The 21,018-nt window shown below is 37.9% G+C and overlaps 1 protein-coding gene across 4 annotated transcripts in view; it reads right to left on the bottom strand.

Annotated features, from left to right (window-relative positions):
• The window catches only part of UBR5 (ubiquitin protein ligase E3 component n-recognin 5), a 140,029-nt gene that overhangs the window by 47,810 nt on the left and 71,201 nt on the right, over positions 1-21,018 (bottom strand). For all 4 annotated transcript variants that reach the window (XM_080800769.1, XM_080800770.1, XM_080800767.1 and 1 more), the window contains exons 11-23: positions 20,893-21,003; positions 20,101-20,255; positions 19,202-19,319; positions 15,669-15,853; positions 13,235-13,344; positions 12,258-12,370; positions 10,723-10,866; positions 10,515-10,626; positions 10,118-10,272; positions 9,669-9,866; positions 5,320-5,530; positions 4,175-4,301; positions 19-170 (exon numbers count right to left, since the gene is read on the bottom strand). In XM_080800769.1, the coding sequence (XP_080656895.1) occupies positions 19-170; positions 4,175-4,301; positions 5,320-5,530; positions 9,669-9,866; positions 10,118-10,272; positions 10,515-10,626; positions 10,723-10,866; positions 12,258-12,370; positions 13,235-13,344; positions 15,669-15,853; positions 19,202-19,319; positions 20,101-20,255; positions 20,893-21,003 (1,891 nt within the window). The remainder of the gene's footprint in view (positions 1-18; positions 171-4,174; positions 4,302-5,319; positions 5,531-9,668; positions 9,867-10,117; positions 10,273-10,514; positions 10,627-10,722; positions 10,867-12,257; positions 12,371-13,234; positions 13,345-15,668; positions 15,854-19,201; positions 19,320-20,100; positions 20,256-20,892; positions 21,004-21,018) is intronic.

Below are 21,018 nucleotides of genomic sequence, written 5' to 3'. Positions count from 1 at the left end.
TAAAATAACAGATCTTACCAGGATCCATCGCAGGAGGGTCAGGAACCCAACTAGGGGGAGCTATGGGGGGCGAAACTGGATCCTGGTGGTCACTGGATGAAGCTCCAGCTTCATGTCTACCCAAACCAGCCGCTCTCAGCGAACGTCTCATCATTTCCCGTAATCTCAAACTAGAAGAACATGGACAAAATCGGAGCTCACTACCATGGCTAAATGTAATGAAAAGGTGCACAGAACTTCTCATCTGAGATCAAAGTTTGTTCTATAAGCAAATACTCCAGGCAAGGGAAGTGAAGTACAAATGCCAATTCTGGAATCACAGAGTAAGTCAGTGAGGGATAGAAATGAAACTGGGGGCACCCAGTTCAGCACTAAAACCACTATATTAAGCTCCCACACAAACTTAAGCACAGGGAACAAAACTTGCAGTGAAGATTAGAAAATAATCTTTCATACAATTAAAGTAAATGAACAGCTGAACATTAAGACAAAAAAATTTTTCTGTCCCCTGTTTATAATCAGTAAGAATTAAGTTTAATAATAGACATCAGCAGACATACTGATTAGCACAAAACCGAAACTGTTAGCTCACTTAAATAAATCCCTTTGCTGTGATCTCAAAAGCAATTAAACTAATGTTCACACAGTGAGTAGTCTTAAAACAAAGACCAATTTAGATTTATTTTTCATACAAAAAAAAAAAGTCTTTTTTTAACAGTACAACTTGCATCCCAAAATTAATGAAACTGGAGCTTGTAAAATGTGCTGTTAGAATAATGTCTGGGCGTGATTTTTTTTTTTCCTCCTGCTATACAAGGGAAAAAAAAACACTGCAAAGGTGTGCACATCACTAAAAAGAAAAGGAAATAATCACAAACACAGATCTTGTTAGGGGAACTGGTAACTACCTGTATAAACATCTATACCTCTGAATAAAAGCTTACAAAGCCCACAAAATTAACGTTACAAACTAACAGCAATTAAGAAAGAGCACATAAGGCGAATCCCTTCCATCAGTCACAATTTTAGAGTCTCCAAATGAATAAAGACTAAAAATTCAATTGTAAGGGCCAGGTAACACATGAGGGACTTCATTCTCCCATGCAGATTTAATCCCAAAGACATGACATTTCTCTGATGTGAAAGACCTTACCAGGTGAGCATTATATGTCTACAAATAAGTAGTTTAGAAAGATTTTTATTAATGTTTGAATCTTCTAATTATAATTGTCGTGTAATCCGAGGATAAATGTGGTTTTCCATATTGATACACTTTCCATTTTATGAGGAATTTTTTTTTTAAAGCTTTTACAAAAATTTCTTTTAGAGGCTACTTTCAGGAACACGTCTATTTTAAAAAGCTTATATATATGATGATACCTTTGGGAACAGAAGCATTCTTTGGAAGATTCTGCAAAGTAAATTTTACTGTCTCAAATAATATATTAGTTACTATATTCATTATCAAAAAGTACCTACAGTTAAATTTTATGGTATCTTTGATGTCTTCCCTCTCCCAATTTAGAAATCTGAGTTTAAGAGTTTTTAGAATATGGAGGGGAGCAGGGCACCCCTGTGCCAGGACATTTTTCTTTCAGTCGAGGTCACTTCTCTGTCCGAAGACCTCACCCAGAGAGAAAGACAGGCTCCTTACCAGGTAACAGCACACACGAGGGTGACTGTTCACACTGTGATGTTCCTAAATAATCTTAATTAAGCTCAACACAGACACTTGGTATCCTAGTGTATCTTACTCAAAACAGAGAGAAAGAGAGAGAGAGAGAAAATCAGCAATTAAGTGGGAGGCACTGCAATAACCTGAAAATAAATTCATGTTTGGGGCCTATTAAGAAGAATGCTTACATCAGGGTCACAAACTCAATGCCTACTGGGCCCGGAAGACAGTATCGATTGAGGAAAGGGCAGTCAGGTCTAAGAAGTAGGGAGTGATGGTAAACTAGAGGCATACCTGCTTATCTAAAGGCATTCAAATTTTAAAGAAAAAAAAAACTGTAACAGTGCACAGGCCAAAGAAAACATATGTGGGCTATTCTCCAACCTCTAGCTGAGAGTTGACTAAGAATAAAATGAAGATAAATTGAGACCATAGTCTCATCTTGAACTTGCAAACTCCCAACTCTGTTGTTGTGATGTAGTCAATTCAATATTAAATGAGGGGGTCATTCCTCTGTCATTTAAAAAAATTGTCCTTAACCACTTTTCTTCATTAGGTCTTGGGAACATTTTTAAGTACAATGCCCAGCTCCTCATATAGATTCTTTAAAAACAAAAAACAAAAAACAAAAAAAAGAAAATTATTCTTCAAGATGCTGTACACAATTCATGAAGATTCACCTGTATCCTCAGTGGCTGAGGACAATACTGAGGAGATACCACCTTGGCTGCTAAGATTCAGAGTTTTGACATTTCTTCGTATAGGCTTGCCTGGAGTCATCGTATTTTCTGACAATATGGAAGAATTCAAGGATGATGTAAGTTCCTCTTTGTAAGCACGTTATATCCATGCTACAGAAGCCTTAGAATCCAGTCATGTTCAAACATACCACTGTGACAAAAAAGCGAAGGTCATGTGTCTTCCAGATTAATAATCTCTAGAGTACATACACCTGCAATCAGATGCATCAATCAAGCTTTCCACTAAATCTGCCCTTTGTACTCAGGAACTATGAGTCACATAACAAAACTTCTGAGTCAAATCATCATCTGAAGACATTTAACAGTACTCCATTCAATATTGAAATTGCATCAGCTTTGAGCTTACAGCTCATGAATCCCAGCCTGCAAACTCATCAAGGGGCATCGCCTAGAAAATCCATTGTAGGCTAGAGGAGGGTTTCACTTCAATGAAGCAGAGTCTGTGGACTTCCTACTGCCCGGCGTGGATAATAAGACTCCTGTGCTTTCATCTGTTCAACCGGCAGCCCTGAGTTTGAACTGGTTAAGAGCACTGCAGTGAAATCTTCGGCAAATGCCTCAAAGGAGCTTACTCTGCAAATTATTTCTGTGAGCAACACATCACCCACTCTTGAAGCTCCTTTTAGTCTTTGCCTTCAAAATAATCCTTACATGAAAAAAAGATGGCAGCACTGGCATTGGACCAACCATATCAGAGTCCAACTTGATCTGCACCTGTATTTTCCCTGAGGAAATGAAATACCTGAAATAATTCAAAAACTAATTTCTTCATGAAGAATTTAAGTTGCTTTCCATTTTAGACCAAACACTTCGTCTGCCTAGCGTAGTCCTAAACAGATAAGCTGGTGATAATTTCCATTTTGTATAGTCTACATAAGGTCTTTGTACTGTTTTAAATTATAATTTGGTCACCCATAAATAGTTTGTGACAAATCTCACTTCAGGACATTTTTGAACCTGGGAAGCTATCAATTTTAGAAGAATCATTTTTAAAGGGAAAGTTGGATACGGAACAGAAAATAGGCAAAGAGAGTCTTCATTTTAAGTAGACTTTACAACCTATCACATTAGCACAGTGAGCAGTGCTTCCGTCAATGATCTGTCAAGTGTCCAAGAACTCTGGCTCTCGTGTCTAATATAAACATGCTTTTTCCTTCAGGAAAAAAACAAACGAAAAAAAAAAAAAAAAACGGAAACAACTATATCCTGAATTCTTTATACTCTTCATCTATTCAAACACCTAGTAATTTTCTACAATGTTATTAAGGTTTGTCCATCCCACAACCCAGAGAGCCTGAAAACTTAAAATAGCAACATTCACAATACACACCAGCCTTTCATTTCTTCCCAGATCATTAATACATCTGAGAAATTGACCTAAATAATAATCGGAAAATAAAAGATTGCAGTTCTTTCAATTATTGTTATTACTTGTTCTCCAACTAAAAAAAGGAACTTCCTAGGAAACAAAAATGATAAACTTAAAACACATTCAAAGAATCAAGGTTGAACTACTTGTCTAAATTATCTCAAATTTTTGAAGCATCCTAGATCCTACTGTTCTACACTTAAAATCTAATTAGATATTACCAGATCTTTTTCCCAGGGTGATACTGAAAGGAACAAAAACAAAGCAAAAGGACCCACCAATTCATGCATACGATAGGTATGAGATACATTTTTCTGTACTTGGATTCTGTTTCCGCCAAATAAACTTTCCTGGTAAAAATCACATTACCTTCGACTACTTGATGATCCAGCCCGATTACCTGGGCCATTACTTGAAACAACTGATATTGCATTTGCAATGGCCTCAACAGCAGAAAGCCTTTCTGCAAATGTATTTCTTTCAGAGCGCTCTGCTTCTGAAACATAAGAGAAGAAATCAGGATCAATTTAAACTTCAAAAATAACTAAGATTAAGTATGTACTGGTCATTAAATGCTAACTGCTATGTATTTTAGTACTCTAAATCACATGCTAGAGATAATGAGTAGCTTAATTTTTTCCTCCTTGGAGCAACAGACACTTAAGACAGATTTAACTATGACCTTTAATATGTGACTTATTTCCTTATTCTGCCTTACTTTTCAACCCCCAAAGGTTAAAAAATAAGATTATTCATAAGTAGACTGAAATCTAGCTTTCACTACAAAGTAAGAAAAAGACCCACAATTCAGTACCTCAGTCGAGGCTTATATACTACTCATCCTCCATTAATGATAAAGGAAATAAAGGTTAGAAACCTACAAACAAACAAATAAAAAAAAAAACCGAGAAGAAAAGAAAAGAAAGAAACAAAACTTACAAAACCACTACTCAAAAATGTAGCTACCGGAGTATCACCAGTGGAATTTAGAATCAGGAAAAACAGTAGGAACCACACAACCGCACTTCTAGGCTTGCAGATTTCCCCTTTATTTAACCAATTAAAACCTTGAGGGCAAAAAAGCTTATTTTCCCAGAAAAATCTCATAACTCACTAGGTTTTTTTTCCCTGTACATTCTGAAAACTAGGATAAAAGTTGCTTCAGTACAACTCGCCTTAACTAGCTAAATAATTCTCATGGTAATAAAAGTCATCTGCTATTATAATATCAGTAAATCTCATTAAGTATTACACATAAAGTTTGTACATATCAGATAACAGAACTCAAGACAACAAAACATACTGATAAGGAGTTATCTGCTTATGTTACATGATCATCCTAAGAGGACAGATATCTTTACTGTCTTAAGAATGGCGAAACTCCCACATTTCACCAAACAAAAAGTACACACAAATTCTTCACAGTCATTTCCTTTCCTTCCCTTTAATAGTTGTTTCATTTTCAAAACTGCTAAAATTCCTTTTGAAGACCTTGTTATAGTTCTTATTCTCACCCTCTTCTTCTTTAGTCTCCTTATTGCTGGTTGGAAAACAAACTGATACACAAGCATGCAAAATATTCCGGTTTCCATCACATCTGTGGCCGATGAACGTCTGCAGCATCTGTAGATTCTGCTCTAAAACAACCGCTTGCTCAAGATTCATGAGGTATTGTCGACAGGCCTCATAGTCACAACGTAGAATGTGCTGCATTAAGGTTTGTTTCTGTGCTCAGATAAATCAGGGAAAAGACTCCAATGAATTTGAATAGCACATTACACATGTCAAAAATTCCTCATTTTGTAATTTCACACAATAACGTAATTGGCTCTGAAAGTAAGTAGAGACAAGGTAGCCTGCCAAAGGAGGTAAAATTAAGGGCCCCCTTTAAGCACAGTATACGACTGACAGGAACAGAAAAGGGTGGATAAACTATCTGTAAAGGATTACTAAGTATTTTCAGCTTTTGCAACTAACTCAACTCTGGTTGTGGCAGGAAAGCCACCATATACAACACACACATGAATGACAGTGACTGGATCTGATCTGCCGTTCAGTCTGCCAACTCCCGGTTTATATTAGTTCTTATAGAACTACTGAATTAGAATCCTACTAGTATTGTTAATCTATTAAACAAAGGGTATACATTCTATGTATTTTATATAGACTTACTCACACCCTCTTATGCTCATGAAGGTTACATCACACGTGGTACAGGAGAAAACCAAAACCTTCAACTTCCCTAAAATCACGACAGATGCAATCTCTCAGAGATGACAACTAATGCACTTCATTGTCAAGTACCTGGTAATATTAATTTACAGAACATTCCACTAACTACCTAAGAAACAGCATACTATAGACTGAGTATCGCTGGCCCCCAAAATTCATATGCTGAAATCTAATCTCCAGTGCAATGGTATTTGGAGGTGGGACCTTTGAGAAGTAACTAAGTCAAGAGGGTGGGGCCTTTGTGGGTGGGATTAGGCCCTTAAAAGGAACCAGAAGAGAGGAGAGTTCTCCCCTCCCACCATATGAGAATACAGGGCTGTCTATGAAACAACAGTTGCCCCTACCAGGCACCAAATATGCCCACACCTTGATCTTGGACTTCCAGCCTCCAGAACTGTAAGAAATTTCAGTTGGTTATAAGCCAGTCTGATAGCAATCTGAACACACTAAGACACGGCATGAATAAATCAAGGAGTTCAAATGTACTTCTTTCAGAATGTAAAACTATAATTAAGGGATTTTAACAGACTAACTATAAAGCATCAGTTTTGGAAAACAAGTAAATCTGTTCATTTTAACTAGAATTAAGAACTGGGAAAAGAGTGTGTGGAATACAAAGGGAAGAAGAAAGCTATGTTTGAACCACTTAACCACCTCTCCTCCAAACTCCAATCTTATGGAGAGGAGGAAAGGTAAAAGTGGGGGTTGGCAGGGGAGGAAGAACAAAAAATAGTTAAACTATTTTCAGTACCTGCCACAGGTGAGACAGGCCATTTTGATTGTGGCACTAAGACACTGGGGTGAGATGATCCCATACACTGTAAGCTCCAGTTCAAGAGTATGAGGTAGAACATGTAAGATTAAACTTTCCAAAGTCCAGTGACATATATGGAACAATTAATATGTTGAGAGAATATGTCAAAGGCTCTCTGAATACTGTAAGTTACTACTATTGAAAGTAACTGAAGTCAGGATACTCTGCTGCATACTCTGTGACGTAAAAGGTTTCCAAGCAATCAGCCAGTCATCGGGTTGGAAGCAGCTACAGGAACTCTCCACATGGGCTCTCACTCTGAGACTCACCAATACCACACTTACTGTGTTACATGCAAAAGAGTTTACTCTGCATCACTCTATGCTGTATTCATCACTTATTCTTGTAGCAAATAGCAGAGTGAATTCAGTGCAACATTTCTCACAGATCTACTGTGCACCAAGCCCAACTCACTGAGGTACAAGATAAATGATGGCACACTTTATCGCTATCCAGGGGGTGATGACACATTTTATCTTTACCCCCGAGATGCTGACAAGAGTGCAGGGGTCACAGAATCAAGTAACTACAGAAGCATCTGAAGTAATAATACAAATGAACGGAGGAGGCCAGGGGTAAAGAGATAACACAAACTGGATCATAAATGGCAACATTCAGAGCAATTAAGTATGGGGAACTGCAATGAACTGGAAACACCACATACAGCCTCTAAAGGGGGCACGCTAATGGCTTTATGATGGCCCAGTGTTCCCAGATCTTCCCATTTTTTAAGAACAACTGAAAATCTGTGGACTTTAAAGAAAATTCCTGTCGTTTTTAAATGCCGGCAACCGATCAAGAATTTTAAAATGAGACGAAGGTTATTTCTAGGGGCCAAGTTTAAGCCATAGCCACCTCCTTAACCACAGCCCTATCAGTTTGGAACCTCTAGTCTAATACGTTACAATCAAAACTAAACCAGTATGAGCACTCTGTCTCCAGACAACAAGCTTACTGGCAGCTCTCAGGAGTACCTGGATTCAGATTATTCTAGATGCAATTCTAAGTAGTTTGCTTTCACCTCCAACCTAATGGAGTAATGGAGGATCAGTAAGCCCCCATACCAAGTTCTATTTCCATTCTTTATAGAAAATCTTCTCACAGAGTTGTCTATTTTCTCCTTGGCCCACTCTTAATCAGGCTTTCATCCCCGCTGTCAAGAATGACCCAGATGGGAGCCAAATCCCCAGGCACATTCAGCACTTGCCTTGCCCGGCCAACAGCATCAATGGACATGGTTGATCACTGCATCCTGCTTGACACCTACTCATCACCTGGCTTCCAAGACAACACTCATTCTAGTTTCCCTCCAACCCCTGTGGACACTGCTCCTTCTCAGTCTCATATGCAGGTTCCTCTTTATCTCCCAGGACGTTTAAATGGTGATACTATTCTCATGGCTCAGTCCCTAGGCCTCCTTTCTTCTCCATGACCTTGATAATCTCATTCAGTGTAATTCCTCTACCATCAAAGATGTACTGTCAGTCCTAAGTCCATCCTGCTCTGGATCTTCAGGCTTAACAGATCTAACTTTCTATTTATCAGCTCCCCTTGGATATCTGATAGGCACCTGAAACTCTGCATGTCTAAAACCAAACTCCTGCTGTCCGCCTCTCCCTCCTGAACTTGCTCAATCCTTAGTCTCCACCTCTATAAATGCCAACTTCATTCCTCCTTCTTTGGCCCTCTTGCTTCCTCTGTTTGACACCTGTATTGAGCCATACACAAATCCTGTTGGCTTTACCATCAACCGTATCTAGTATACGTGGAATCAAATCCCTTCTCCCTCATACCTCTACCTCTTGGGCCAAGCCACCATTCCCTCGCACCTGGACCGTCTGAACAGCCCCCTCACAGGCCTCCCGATTTCTAAACTGCCCCCCAGTATTCTCAACAGCTCAATGGTGATCTTTTGAAAATGTAAGTAAACCAGGTCAAACTCTGTTCAGATTGCTCCAGTAGGTTCTGGTGGTACTGTCTCTTCATCTAACAAACACCTCATCTATAACATGTTGAAAACTAAACTCAGCCTCTTCCTTCATCCCATTTGTTCCTCCTCCTATTTTTCCCTCTCCCCACCAACCACACTGAAATCAGAAGCTTTGAACTCCTTCCTATCACTTACTGATGACCAGCACCAAGCTTCAGAGCTTCTACTTCCTTAAGATCTCTTGAATCCATCCCCTCTTCCTCATTTCCAAGGGTTCGAGCTTACTTTGTTTCTAACCTGGCTAACTTCATGCGCCTTTTTATCTGGTCTCTACACTTCTTTCATTTTTTTTTTCCTACACTTCTTTTAAAAAGCCAGTTTAAAATCCTTCTCCTCTTAGCTTTCAGGGGAAAGCTCATACACCCCTTAGGTTGGCACACAAGGCACCCTAGTGCCTTTCTCCAGACTTTGCACTTGTTACTCACTGACCCATATGAGCCCTATCTTCTGGTTTTATCAACAGAATGTACACAGTCTCCCAACATACTGAGATTCATAAAGGCTGTTCTTGGTGCTAGGGATAACACTTCCCAACCTCAGCTGTTGTCTAGGAAACTCCTATCTGACTATTCAAAGCTGTATTCAGGCATCAACTCCTCAGAGAAGCCTTCTCTCCAGTCACAGTCTGATTTATATCCCCCCCGCTTTGTGCTCCTGCAACTCTGTGCATGCCTTAAGCACTTACACTGTCATCACTGGTCTACTCATCTCTCATCCTAATAGACTACTACCACCTATAGAGAGGGTTAACAAATCATCTATTCAAGATTGTTTTCCCTAGCAGCATCTTGTGAATTAAAACTCCACAGTTTCAGTAGTCAAGTTACCTCTACAGCCATGATGATAATAGCAGCTTTCTTTTTGATTGTTGAGTTGGCAGGAAGATTTATTAAAGAATGTACACCCATTCCAAGACTACTAATTGGTGGAAGATCAAGCCAATCAGGATCCCTTATTCCTCCCATGCAATCTTTGGCCATTGGGTAGATAGTACCATTTCCATCTCGAAGAATAATAGGAGACTCCTATAGAAGAGGCGAAATAATAAAATTTGGCTCCCAATCAAAAATGCATCTTTGATTTTTACAACAGGTGTATCTATTTTCAAATAAGATCAGTTTATAGCAGCCAAATAAGAAACCCAGTATTGATCATGCTTGATATTCTAAATTCTTCAACAGTTTAATAACAAGCAAATTACAGCCCAACCCTAGGCTCTACAAAAATGTCAATGTTGTCCCACCAAATTTCAAAAGCAAAAATAAGCCTCTATTACCTGTCCAGCAGTGAAAATGGCTACATTCCTCTCATTCTGACCAAGGAAAGCAATGCTGCTTGTAGGGAAATTATTCTCCTGTTCTGCTTTTCCTGTGGCAAGATCAAAGATACAGTACCGTACCCAATTTCCAGTCTTCAAAACAGCATGCACACCTTTAGAAAACATAAATGTAAAAAAGAATGTTATACATCTTTAGTAATCTCTAATAAGTGCCCACCAAATCTTAACATCTCTGGTCACTTTTGAAATGTAGATTCATTTCGCTATATGACATTACACACAAGGGACAAAAACTGCCATAACACCTCACATCACTTTATCCTCCACCCATTTACTACACAAGCATTAAAAGAATATAAAGTATGCCAGCTGAAAAAGTTACAAAAATCTTTACCTTTGGAATCCACATTCACTGCTAATATTTCTGTTTTTTCAGGTATACAAAGCTTTTTAGGAGTCCTTTGGAAACAGTCAGGAACTTTCGGTGTTCCACCAGTTTTGACAACCTACATGACACAAAAGGAAACTTGCGCTCAAACTCCGGAGCACACTCAAGCCATCAGGCCCCACACCCACCCGCTGAGGGATCCTTCTACACCTACCTGCAGTTCATCAATTCTCAGTAGCCTACAGTCCTGAAGGAGAGAGGAAGGGTCAGCATCTGAGCCAGAGCTGCTCTGACAGTTTGTATTACTGGACGTTCCCGGGAACTTTACAGCCACATAGGCACCATCCACTTTTAGCACCTGGAAGCACAGGCCAATATACTGAGCATTAACACCAACTTCTATGAAATCAATAAGCAAATTAGATCCACTGAACTTACTTAACATCGAAGGCATTTAATTTCTTCTATTTCTTTACGGATCAACAAGTTATAAAACTAACCTAAACCTGGAAAAGAAAATGAACCTCAACAGACTCACCAAAGCTTTGTTGTTGACGTCTGTATTCGAGGCTTACCAGAGAGCAACTGACCCACACGGCCAGCGCTTACAGCCAGGAGATGTTTAGCCATCAGCTACAAAAATGAAGTATAACCCTTGAGATTCTCCCATCCTCCCTCTTTACTAGTTAAGAGCCCTGCTGTGTGAAAGCACTTTCCATGAAGATGGTAACGTGCTGTATCTGCACTGCCTGAGATGGTATTAGCCAGAAGTGGCTCCTGAACACCGAAAATGGAGCTAATGGGACTAAAGAGCTGAGGTTTTATGTTATTTAAGTTTAATAAACTTAACTAGCCACATATATACTTAGTGGCAACCATTCTGGGCAACACAGTTAGAGAGTGAGCTGGGTACAGAAAGACAAGCACAGGACTTGAGACCAGAATACTTGAGTCCCATCTCAGCTACTTGGGTTTCCGATTTTGAGCCCGTGTAATCTTCTCAGAGGAAACATCTGCCCACAAACGACAGTTCTGCTTTGAGACTCACATGGAAGACGGTGGGAAAACGGCCTCTGTAAACTACAGGGGATGGCATACCTCCTCCTCCCCTTAGGTACAAATGGAAGACCACCAACTTCAGAAACACATGAGCGATCAGGAAAACCTTTACTCTGCAGGTATTCTGCAGCTACAGATCCATTTCGTTTTCCAGTATGTGTGGAGGGAAACGTGAAATCAATGGCATTCCAGCTGATGGACTCTACTCACTTGTTTTCTTAGAAAGCGAGACCCTCTCCAGAAAGAAGGGGAAAGAAACTAGAAGGTGACTTGAAGATAATAAAGAGTTTTAAATGTTAAGGGAGTTTTTAAATGTTATGGAAGATGATCTCTCCTTCAGAACTAACAGTTCCAAAGAATGGAGTGTATCAAAAAGTAATACAATCTTAAAATACATACATATATATATAATCTCTTTGCAACTTTTCGGCAAATCTGAATTTATTCCAAAATAACACTTCTTTTTTTTAAAGAGAGCAACATATCACCATAAATGTGGAAGAAGAGGACTCAGAGTCATCTATTCATCTTCAGAGACAGAGAAGATACCCAAAAGGGTAAGGGCTCACTGAAAGTGATAAACGGAGCAGCTTTGAGGACAGGGGTGAACACTCACCAACCGTAAGTTCTTGGATAACCAATACTGTTCTAATTCCGGCAGTAAATAATTCTTACGTATTTTGAACAAACCTTGCCAACAGGAACATTCTTAACATCTTCCACAAAAACGACTTCCCGAAGAGACCACTGCTCTTCGTTCACCTTTTCCTCCTCTTTCGGGGCAGGGGTGGACCGTCGTCGTTCTTAGACAACAACAAAATGGTAAGTACCAAAAAGAAAATGTAAAAGAGACTTTATAGATTTCATCTAAATATGTGACAAAAGATCATCTGTAAAGGGACACATAACTGAGCTATCTAAGTAACAATTCTGTGAAATACTGCTTTATGATGTTTTATGACCAACTTCCAATTCAAATGACTTCATAGTGAAAAATATCCTCATCTCTCAATGTCTAATGATATTAACACTACTGCAAACACCACAAAGAAGAAATAAAAAAACTTATTTTGAACCCTTAAAATTAGAGTTATCTGACCAAGGTTTAAAAAATAGACCTGTTAGACTATTCTTAAAACTACCACATAACTAACTACTGAAGTCTAACTTTCAGTTTCGTCAGGTACAAAGTAAATAAGTTACAAAATAAATTTATTTTGAGGACCTTTCAAAATACTCTTTAAATCCAAGGTGCAATAGTGAGTCTAGGTTCATAAATTCTACAAAGTCTGAGCAAGAATGGTGACCGAGCCATAACCAATGTACAACAAAAACAGTCTCAGCAAAGGTGGGCAGATATTCTAATTAGTGGCATTACTTCCTACTCTTACGATAAAGCATTTTACAAATTAAAAAACACCGTAACTCTCAAAAACAACAGAAATTAACAGTGCAAATGCCATTTTTTTTCATTTCAACAAAGCTGCGCGCGCGCGCGCACACACACACACACACACACAAAATCGAACTGGCAGAAATACAATTGATATGATAAGATATGAAAAATGATATTTATAGAGTTGCCTCAAATCATAGACTGAGTGAACACAGCTGTCTGCCTGGGACCTGATTTGGACCAGCAAGCACACGCCGCACATAAAACTTACTATATGGCATTGATGCACTGCTGGCAATGGAGGACGCATCACTGCATGTGGATGCCGGAGATGGCGGGGGACCCATTTCGGTTTTCACTGGTTCCTGCTTACTTTCAGGCCTGAGATTAGAAATAAGATTCTCCTCATTAGGGAAATGAAGTACCAGGGACTTATCAGATGATTTTTAAGACTCAAGTTTATTCTTGTAAGGGAATGGAATATTAAAAACTTATACAAAGTGGTCTATTTCTAGGACTCAAGATACTGAAAAAGGTACACAGTGCATACTTCAAATTCTTAGTAATGTTTCAAAAGGAAAGAAAAATACACCATATAAAGCTATCAACAACATGGAACAATGATTCAGATAAGCCTTATCTAGGAGTAACAACAAAAACTACACTCAATTTAGCCTAAGCCTCTTGAGCAAACACGTTTCACACTTCACTGAACCCTGACTTGGACACAGCAATTTAACTGAGAAAATGGTAAAGGAAAATAAATAAAATGCCAACTAGATCATTAATTCCTTAGAGTTCAAAGAAGGAACTCTACTCACAATGGCTTACAAAAATTTATTCTTGAACCATCTGGTGATGAACCATCATCTGTTACAACCGAAATGAGAAATCACAGAATTAATAAACTATCCCTTTGCACTGAGTTATTCCATTAGCTCTACCTAAGAGGACAACTACAGTCAACAACTACATGATACTCTACAGATAGTAAAAACATAAATATTTTCAGTCATTAAAAGGCAGAAGTCAATTTTTTAGTCAGAAAAAGTGACCTATACTAAGAAATTTGTTATACATAGATCATTCTGGTATATTTTATAATCAGGGCCATCATCTTAACCCCCTCATCTCTTATCATCTCCACCAGGAATGTCACCTGAGTTTAGAAAAAGTCCACAGAAAACCAGTATTATTTCCACCAGCATCTTGGCAAAGCACTCCATACAAGCACACGTGAACACTCGTTCAAGGCTGCTTTGCAAATCTTGTGATGGTGGAAACAGGCCGATACTGACTAATCACTAGCATGCCTTTAAAGTGAACGTATCAACAACTTAGCAAAGAAGAGTGTGTTCACATGAAAATGACTATGTTCTTAACGTTTAATTTCACTGAGCTCTTTTACTAAATTTATTAATAAAGATGGCAAATTTTAAGGAAGACATGAAAAACTTCATAAATTACATAACCTCAATAGCATATTCTAATTTAAACTCATTTGTGGCATGTCAAAAATATTCCAACCATTCTTTACAAAGTTTCATAAATAATGAAAATGTGTTTTGTTACTTTTATTTTTAGGATAAAAATCACTGTAATTAGAGAGGAAGTCTTTTTTATAAATCTATTTTGTAAAACAAGACAAAGGGAGAAAGCGGAGGGAGAGAGAGAGAGATTCAGAGCGCACTACAACAAAGCAAGAAACCTTAATTTGGCATAAGTTATAACAGCTTTGGTTTATTTTAACTTATTTAACAGTAATCCCTGTGTTTTCTGAACTTCAATTTTCATTTTTAAAATTAAAATAGTAGCGATAATGACAGCAAGTTTACATTCATTACATTCATTCGAGCAAATGAAAAAATTTCAGCACTTTAAAAATCTCTATGTATAGTCAATCCCCACTATCTCTTTTCAACACCTGTATACATTTTTTAAAAAGGATATACATATAAATATTTAAAATGTTATTTCTAAAATATGATAACAGTCATCCATGTTTCTGTAAGTCACATATTTTTATAAGATTAAGAATAAAGGTTATAGACTTCATTAACATTTTTTAAGTTCATATAACAAACAACCAAATTACATTATATACCAGTATTTTTAGAGACAAGTAGATGCTCCTAAAAGTACAAGAGTTAACTAAGATCTATGTATCTAGCTCCCCAACAATAAGATTCTGTGTGTGGGTTCCACACAATTATGTGGTATTTCTGTTTGCATATCCCTCCAACCCAAAAATTTCCAAATCCTTTATAGAATTTCCCTCCCCAGCAGATTAACTTGTAAAACCCTTCCAAGGATGAAGACACAGATGAGACATCAGGTAGAAATTAAGATGATTACACAAGGAGAGAGAAGGGCAAAGTTGGCTTGATACAGGTAAGGAAGGCTGAACACATTATTACTGCCACAACCCCATGGCAAAGGACACACTCTAATGAAAAAACAAAGACACCAAAAGAGATCTCTACATGGGTCACTCCAGCTGAACATCAAGAACTATAATATACAAATATTAGCCAAGCTGCAGTAAACTTGACCGACTCCTTTCAAAACTCTTAGGCATCCCCATGAGACACACCACGCAAGCCCTTTTCTATCACTGTGCACCTGTAAGTCAGCCTTGATTAGCTCCCTCACATACAGAACAAACTAGAAACTGGTATAAAACCATGATTAGTTAGAGTACTTACTTAGCTTCAGTAGTTTTGCTAGCTTTGTCCATGCTTTTCAAGCTCTCAGGAGATCGAAGTTGAAATCTGCAGCTATCATTCATATTCCAAACTGACTCCATTAAGACACCAACTTTAGGAATGCCAGCACTAATTGAAAAAGCAACTGCTCCAGCATGATAAAGAGGATTATTTCTTAAGCATACCTAGCATACAAAAGAATCACCATCAAAATGACATAATTTTAAAACTAGAAGAATTGCTTCAAATGTATAAAAATACAATATATAAAAGTATTATTTCCTAGGTTTTCCAAAAACAGTCTTACACCAACAATAATGCTGATAAAGCATTGTCTTAAAGATCTCTATCAAAATAAAACAAAACAAAACAAAAAACACAAAAACCCCAAAACAAAAAAGGTCTCTATCAAGAATTTGTTCCCAGGGACAACTGGGGGCTCAGCTGGTTAAGCGTCTGCCTTCTGCTCAGGGAGTCCCACATCCCGCTCCTTGCTCAGCAGGGAGCCGCCTCCTCCCTCTGCCTGCCGCTCCCCTGCTTGTGCTCTCTCTGACAAAAAAAAAAAAATCTTGGGGGGGGGGGAATTTGTTCCCAAAATTAAGGAGCAATAATAATTCCAGCACATTTGCTAAGAAAATAACACCTTATGCAACAAATTAATTTCATGCAACAAATATCCTGACCATTCTGCTATAAGGAAATGGAAGAGAAATAGAGAAGAAACTTTTTTTAAAGGCTGGCATTAAAAAAAAAAAAATGTGAACAAAACAATTACACTTTTTGCTGTCTTCTTATAATTTGAAATTACTTTCCTAATTTGTGATGCTCTACAGTATTCAGGCTCTCTTAATTTCATCTCTATGGGTATTTCTTTCCTCCAGAAGACTATAGTTTTCTACAAACCAGAAGTTTCATTGGATATTATGGGTTTTTTTCTTACATTAAAAAAGAATTTGTTAACATCAGTGTTAGAAGTTAACTGAATAACCTAAAACTTCTCACCTCCGAGGAGCACCCTCAGGTCACACTCCAAAACCAATACCTGCAGGGTGGCCCCGTCACACGCACCAACTATAGTTCCAAATGAGAGATAAACATCATTCCGGGAAATCTCTTGTTTCTCCAACAGCTCAGTCTTACTGACATTCTATTCAGTCATCCAGTAACTAATGATTATGTTGTACTTGACACTGGCATATGTGAAGATCATGTGTTTGGTGGTTTTTAATTAACCATAAGGGGAGCTGCGTGGCTCAACTGTTAAGCGTCTGCCTCGGCTCAGGTCATGATCCCAGGGTACTGGGATCGAGCCCCATATCGGGCTCCCCCTCCTCATCGGGGAGTCTGCTTCTCCCTCTCCCTCTACCCCTCCTCCCCACTCATGTTCACATGCTCTCTCTGTCGCTCACTCTCTCAAATAAATAAATAAAAATCTTTAATAAGAAAGTCTGTATTTTGGGGGCACCTGGGTGGCTCAGTCAGTTAAGCCTCTGCCTTCGGCTCAGGTTATGATCCCAGGGTCCTGGTACTGAACCCCACATCATGCTCCCTGCTCAATGGGGAGTCTACCTCTCCCTCTCCCTCTGCTGCTCCCTCTGCGTGTGCTCATGCTCACTCTGTCAAATAAACAAATAAATCTTTTTCTAAAAAAGCCTATATTTTAAAGAGAAATGTGATTAAGACATTATATTAGAAGATATGTTGTTTATTAATGCCCTCCTATAAAAAAATAAATGCACCTTCAAGACAAGGAGGTTTGTATTCAGGGTCCCACATATAACAAGACATCCCAAGGAACCGCTGCTACATACATAACTCTCAATTATGGACACTCTAAATGATCAGTGCCCTCCCTGTTCTGTGGCTGTGACTATCTTTAATCTCTAGTTTTCTAAAGCTTTAAAACAAAATCTTAGCTCTACCACCAAATATTTAACACACCACTACCTCTCAGCAATTTAGTGCGATGCTATTTTAAAACTTTTTTTCAGTACATCTTTAAATTATTTTTTCCACCCTCCTTGTCTATAGTAACGTCATCCTACAAGCTAATAAGGCAAATGCTAGGATATCCTGCTATTATGTGAGTCCAGTGAACAAGGAACTTGGAGAACATCAGAAATCAGAACATGGACTAAACAGGAAAAGGGGAGCTCCTTGAAGAGAAAGATCTGTCCAAAGCAACTGACATAAATAATGAAGGCTGAACAATAATTTCAAAATAGTGGATAATCACTGAAAACTTCCTAGCTGGGAGGCCAAGAAAGGAGTCAGAACAAGACAGCCGCAAATATGACCCCCCCCCCAAAACAAAAAAAGGGACACAAACAAAAATGGGTACATTTAAGCTGGGCTTTACTGAAAAGTAACAGCTAAAATGGTGACGATTTTTTAAGACATAGGGATTATAAGTAATATCACCTTGTGATGAGAAAAAAACAATTGAAGGGAAGTGCAAGATGACAAAATTAGCACCACCCTGCATAAAAGAAATAAAAAACTGTCTAAGTGATAGGGATTTTAAAGCCCTTAAAACATTTATTTCAGCATTTGCTACAATGAATATATGTATCAAGTTTTATCCTGAAGATAATACTACTAGAGAATCTAATGAATGAGAAGTATAACAACAGTTCTCAAACTCTTTTGGTCTCTGAACCCTTTCTCCCTATTAAATATTACTGAGGACTCAAAAATCTTTTATTTGGGTCCTATCTAGTTGGTACTTAATGTATTATTAAAACTGAGAAACTTTTAAATATTTAACAGTAATAAACCCCAAATTACTAGAAACAATTTTACGAACTACAACTACATTCTCAAAAAGAATAGCGAGGAAAGCGGCATTATTTACATTTCTGCAAATCTCTTAATATCTGATTTAACAGAAGACATTCCCACGTCTGCTTCTACATTCCATCTGTTATGATACAGCACTTCGCCTCAAGTGTATGAAGACAATTCAGCTTCACACAGATATGTAAACAGAAGAGACAGGACTCTGCAGATTCCCTGAAAGAATGGAGAAGCTAGCAGAAGTCCTCGGAGCACACTCTGGTCCACAGAGGTACTGGAAAAATTACCTATCTATAAGATAGGCACATAAGACCATCTCAGGCTCAAACAATAGAAACTGGTAGAAACCAAGATCTGACAAAGCCTCCTGCCTTATGCTGACAACATCCCCGAGAGCAGTATCGTTCAAACTGCGTGGCTGTTTATTGCCTGCTGATGCTCAGGCCACACCCTCCAACAAACTGAAGGAACGTTTCAGGTAAGGATATCCAGGTTCTGCATTTAAGTACCAAGTGGTTCTTAAAATTAGGCAAATCTGGGAACCCTGCCTCATAGGGAAACCTACTAACACTGGGGCAGAAATCTCTGTTAATCAGCTACTGAATAAAGAGCACTTCCATGCTACTGGAATCTGGTCCTTTGAATGACATTCATTTGTAAAAACTGCTTACAGGGGAAGAAAGTGATTTTGAAGAGAAACAACGTCCCTTAAGACACGTTTCATTCTAATCACTTACCTGGGTACCAACAGTAATGTTCGGCATCGAAGAAATACCAGCACTAGATTTGGGCTTTTTATTTTTTGCTCTAGCTTTCTCTAACATTTTTTTCCTTTGACTAAAAGGGACTACACCCCTGAAAAGAAAAAGTATAAATTGGTCAAACAAGCAGCAAAGAAGCCTATTAAATAAATTTGAAATTACACATATTACAGTATTTTTGCTTCAGAATAGTATTAGCAGGTACAACTTATTCTTAATAACTTGATCATAGGTTTAACACATAACTGGATCCTTTTTAATTTATTAAGCCTTCAGGGAATAAAATTTACAGAAAATTCATTACCCAAAATTTTCTTCCTAACAACTATATCTCATTAGTAGATTCCCCTATATAATATTTCTGCCAATGCAAATTTACTACTAACTCCTTAAAACACAACAGAAAACACATTTAAAATCCCTAACAGTAAAAGAGTAATTAAGGAAGGCATAGAATATTCATCCAATGAAATACTTTAATAACCTTTAAAACTGTATTTTAAGCAATACTGTTGAATGAAAAAAATACCCTAAAGACTATGCTTCCAATTATGTAAACGCAAAGTACATATTTACGTAAAGGAAAATAAGATTAAATACTCCTGAATTCTAACAGTAGTTATCTTTAGGTTGTAGGACAGTAGGTGATGTTCGTTTTTACTTTATACTTTCGTAAAATTCCATAATGATAGTCACTAAAGTATGCATTACTCGTAAAACATTTTAAGGGTTTTTTTAATATTATTTTGCTCCATAGGGAAATTTCCCTCCCCATAGAGCATTATCTTTTGACCAACCTTCCACTACTCAAAGCACCTATCTATGCACCTAAAAGCATTCACTGGTAAGGAATTCCCTCTCCCTGTGATACTCACCACCAATATAAATTGTTTTCTAGCTGGGCACAGGTGTAAAGGGCACAGCAATGTAAAGACACAATCCGTTCACCTTGAAGTTCTGAGTAAGTCTGTGCAGTGTGCTCTAATTTAGAAGCCACAGAACTTAAAGTTTCATCCACCCATGTAGCAACCTAAAGAGTAAAATAATAAGGGCTTAAATAAATAAAATACAAATAATCTGTTGAAAAGGATGTGGTCAAAACTAGGAAAAGGCAGACATACTCTATGGACTGGAATTCTAAAATGCTCTGTTAAATGCCAGAAAAATAAGTAATTCAGAAAAGATTCTTAATTAAGACTAGAGCCTAAAATATTTTCTTCATACACATAAATCAAAGCAGCAGTTATTGAAATGAATGTTTGAAGCCATCTCTAAGAAATTAATCAAAACTAAACATTTGCTTCAACAATTTTCAAAAGAATTTAGTAACTCCAAAGCCAAACTGATGACCCGAGGTATAACAACCCATACTTTCCCAGTCCATCTCTTTAGCTTTTCAGTAGCTCCTCTTTCGTCAGCCCTATCCCGAATATTGTTTCCTTCCCTTAAAGGACAAAGCTCCCCCCCCAAAGGGATAATATAATATAGGGATAAACCGGCAACAAAAAGATTATACATTAGATTACTCTCTTAGGTTTGAGATGCTTTGTGTTTGTGGATCTAGTTAGAAAGACAGAAAATGAAAAGATGGAGAAGGGGCAGGGAGAGGAAGAAAACCAAGAATTTAAGCATGAAATGTTTCTCAAGCAATGCCCAGTGTTCTGTACCTTGTTATTTTCTGTAGCTACAGTCGCTCTTATGCTATTTGCAGACAGCAGGACTATTTTTTCATTGGTTAGCCCCAAAAATGTTGCTCGTGGATGATGTAGTGAAGGATTCTTTAAAAGTATAAG

The sequence above is a fragment of the Martes martes genome (assembly GCF_963455335.1).
Source record: "Martes martes genome assembly, chromosome: 4".
Taxonomy (NCBI): Eukaryota; Metazoa; Chordata; class Mammalia; order Carnivora; family Mustelidae; genus Martes; species Martes martes.
The sequence above is the reverse complement of the archived record's forward strand: the minus strand, read 5'-3'. Positions and strand labels throughout refer to the sequence as shown.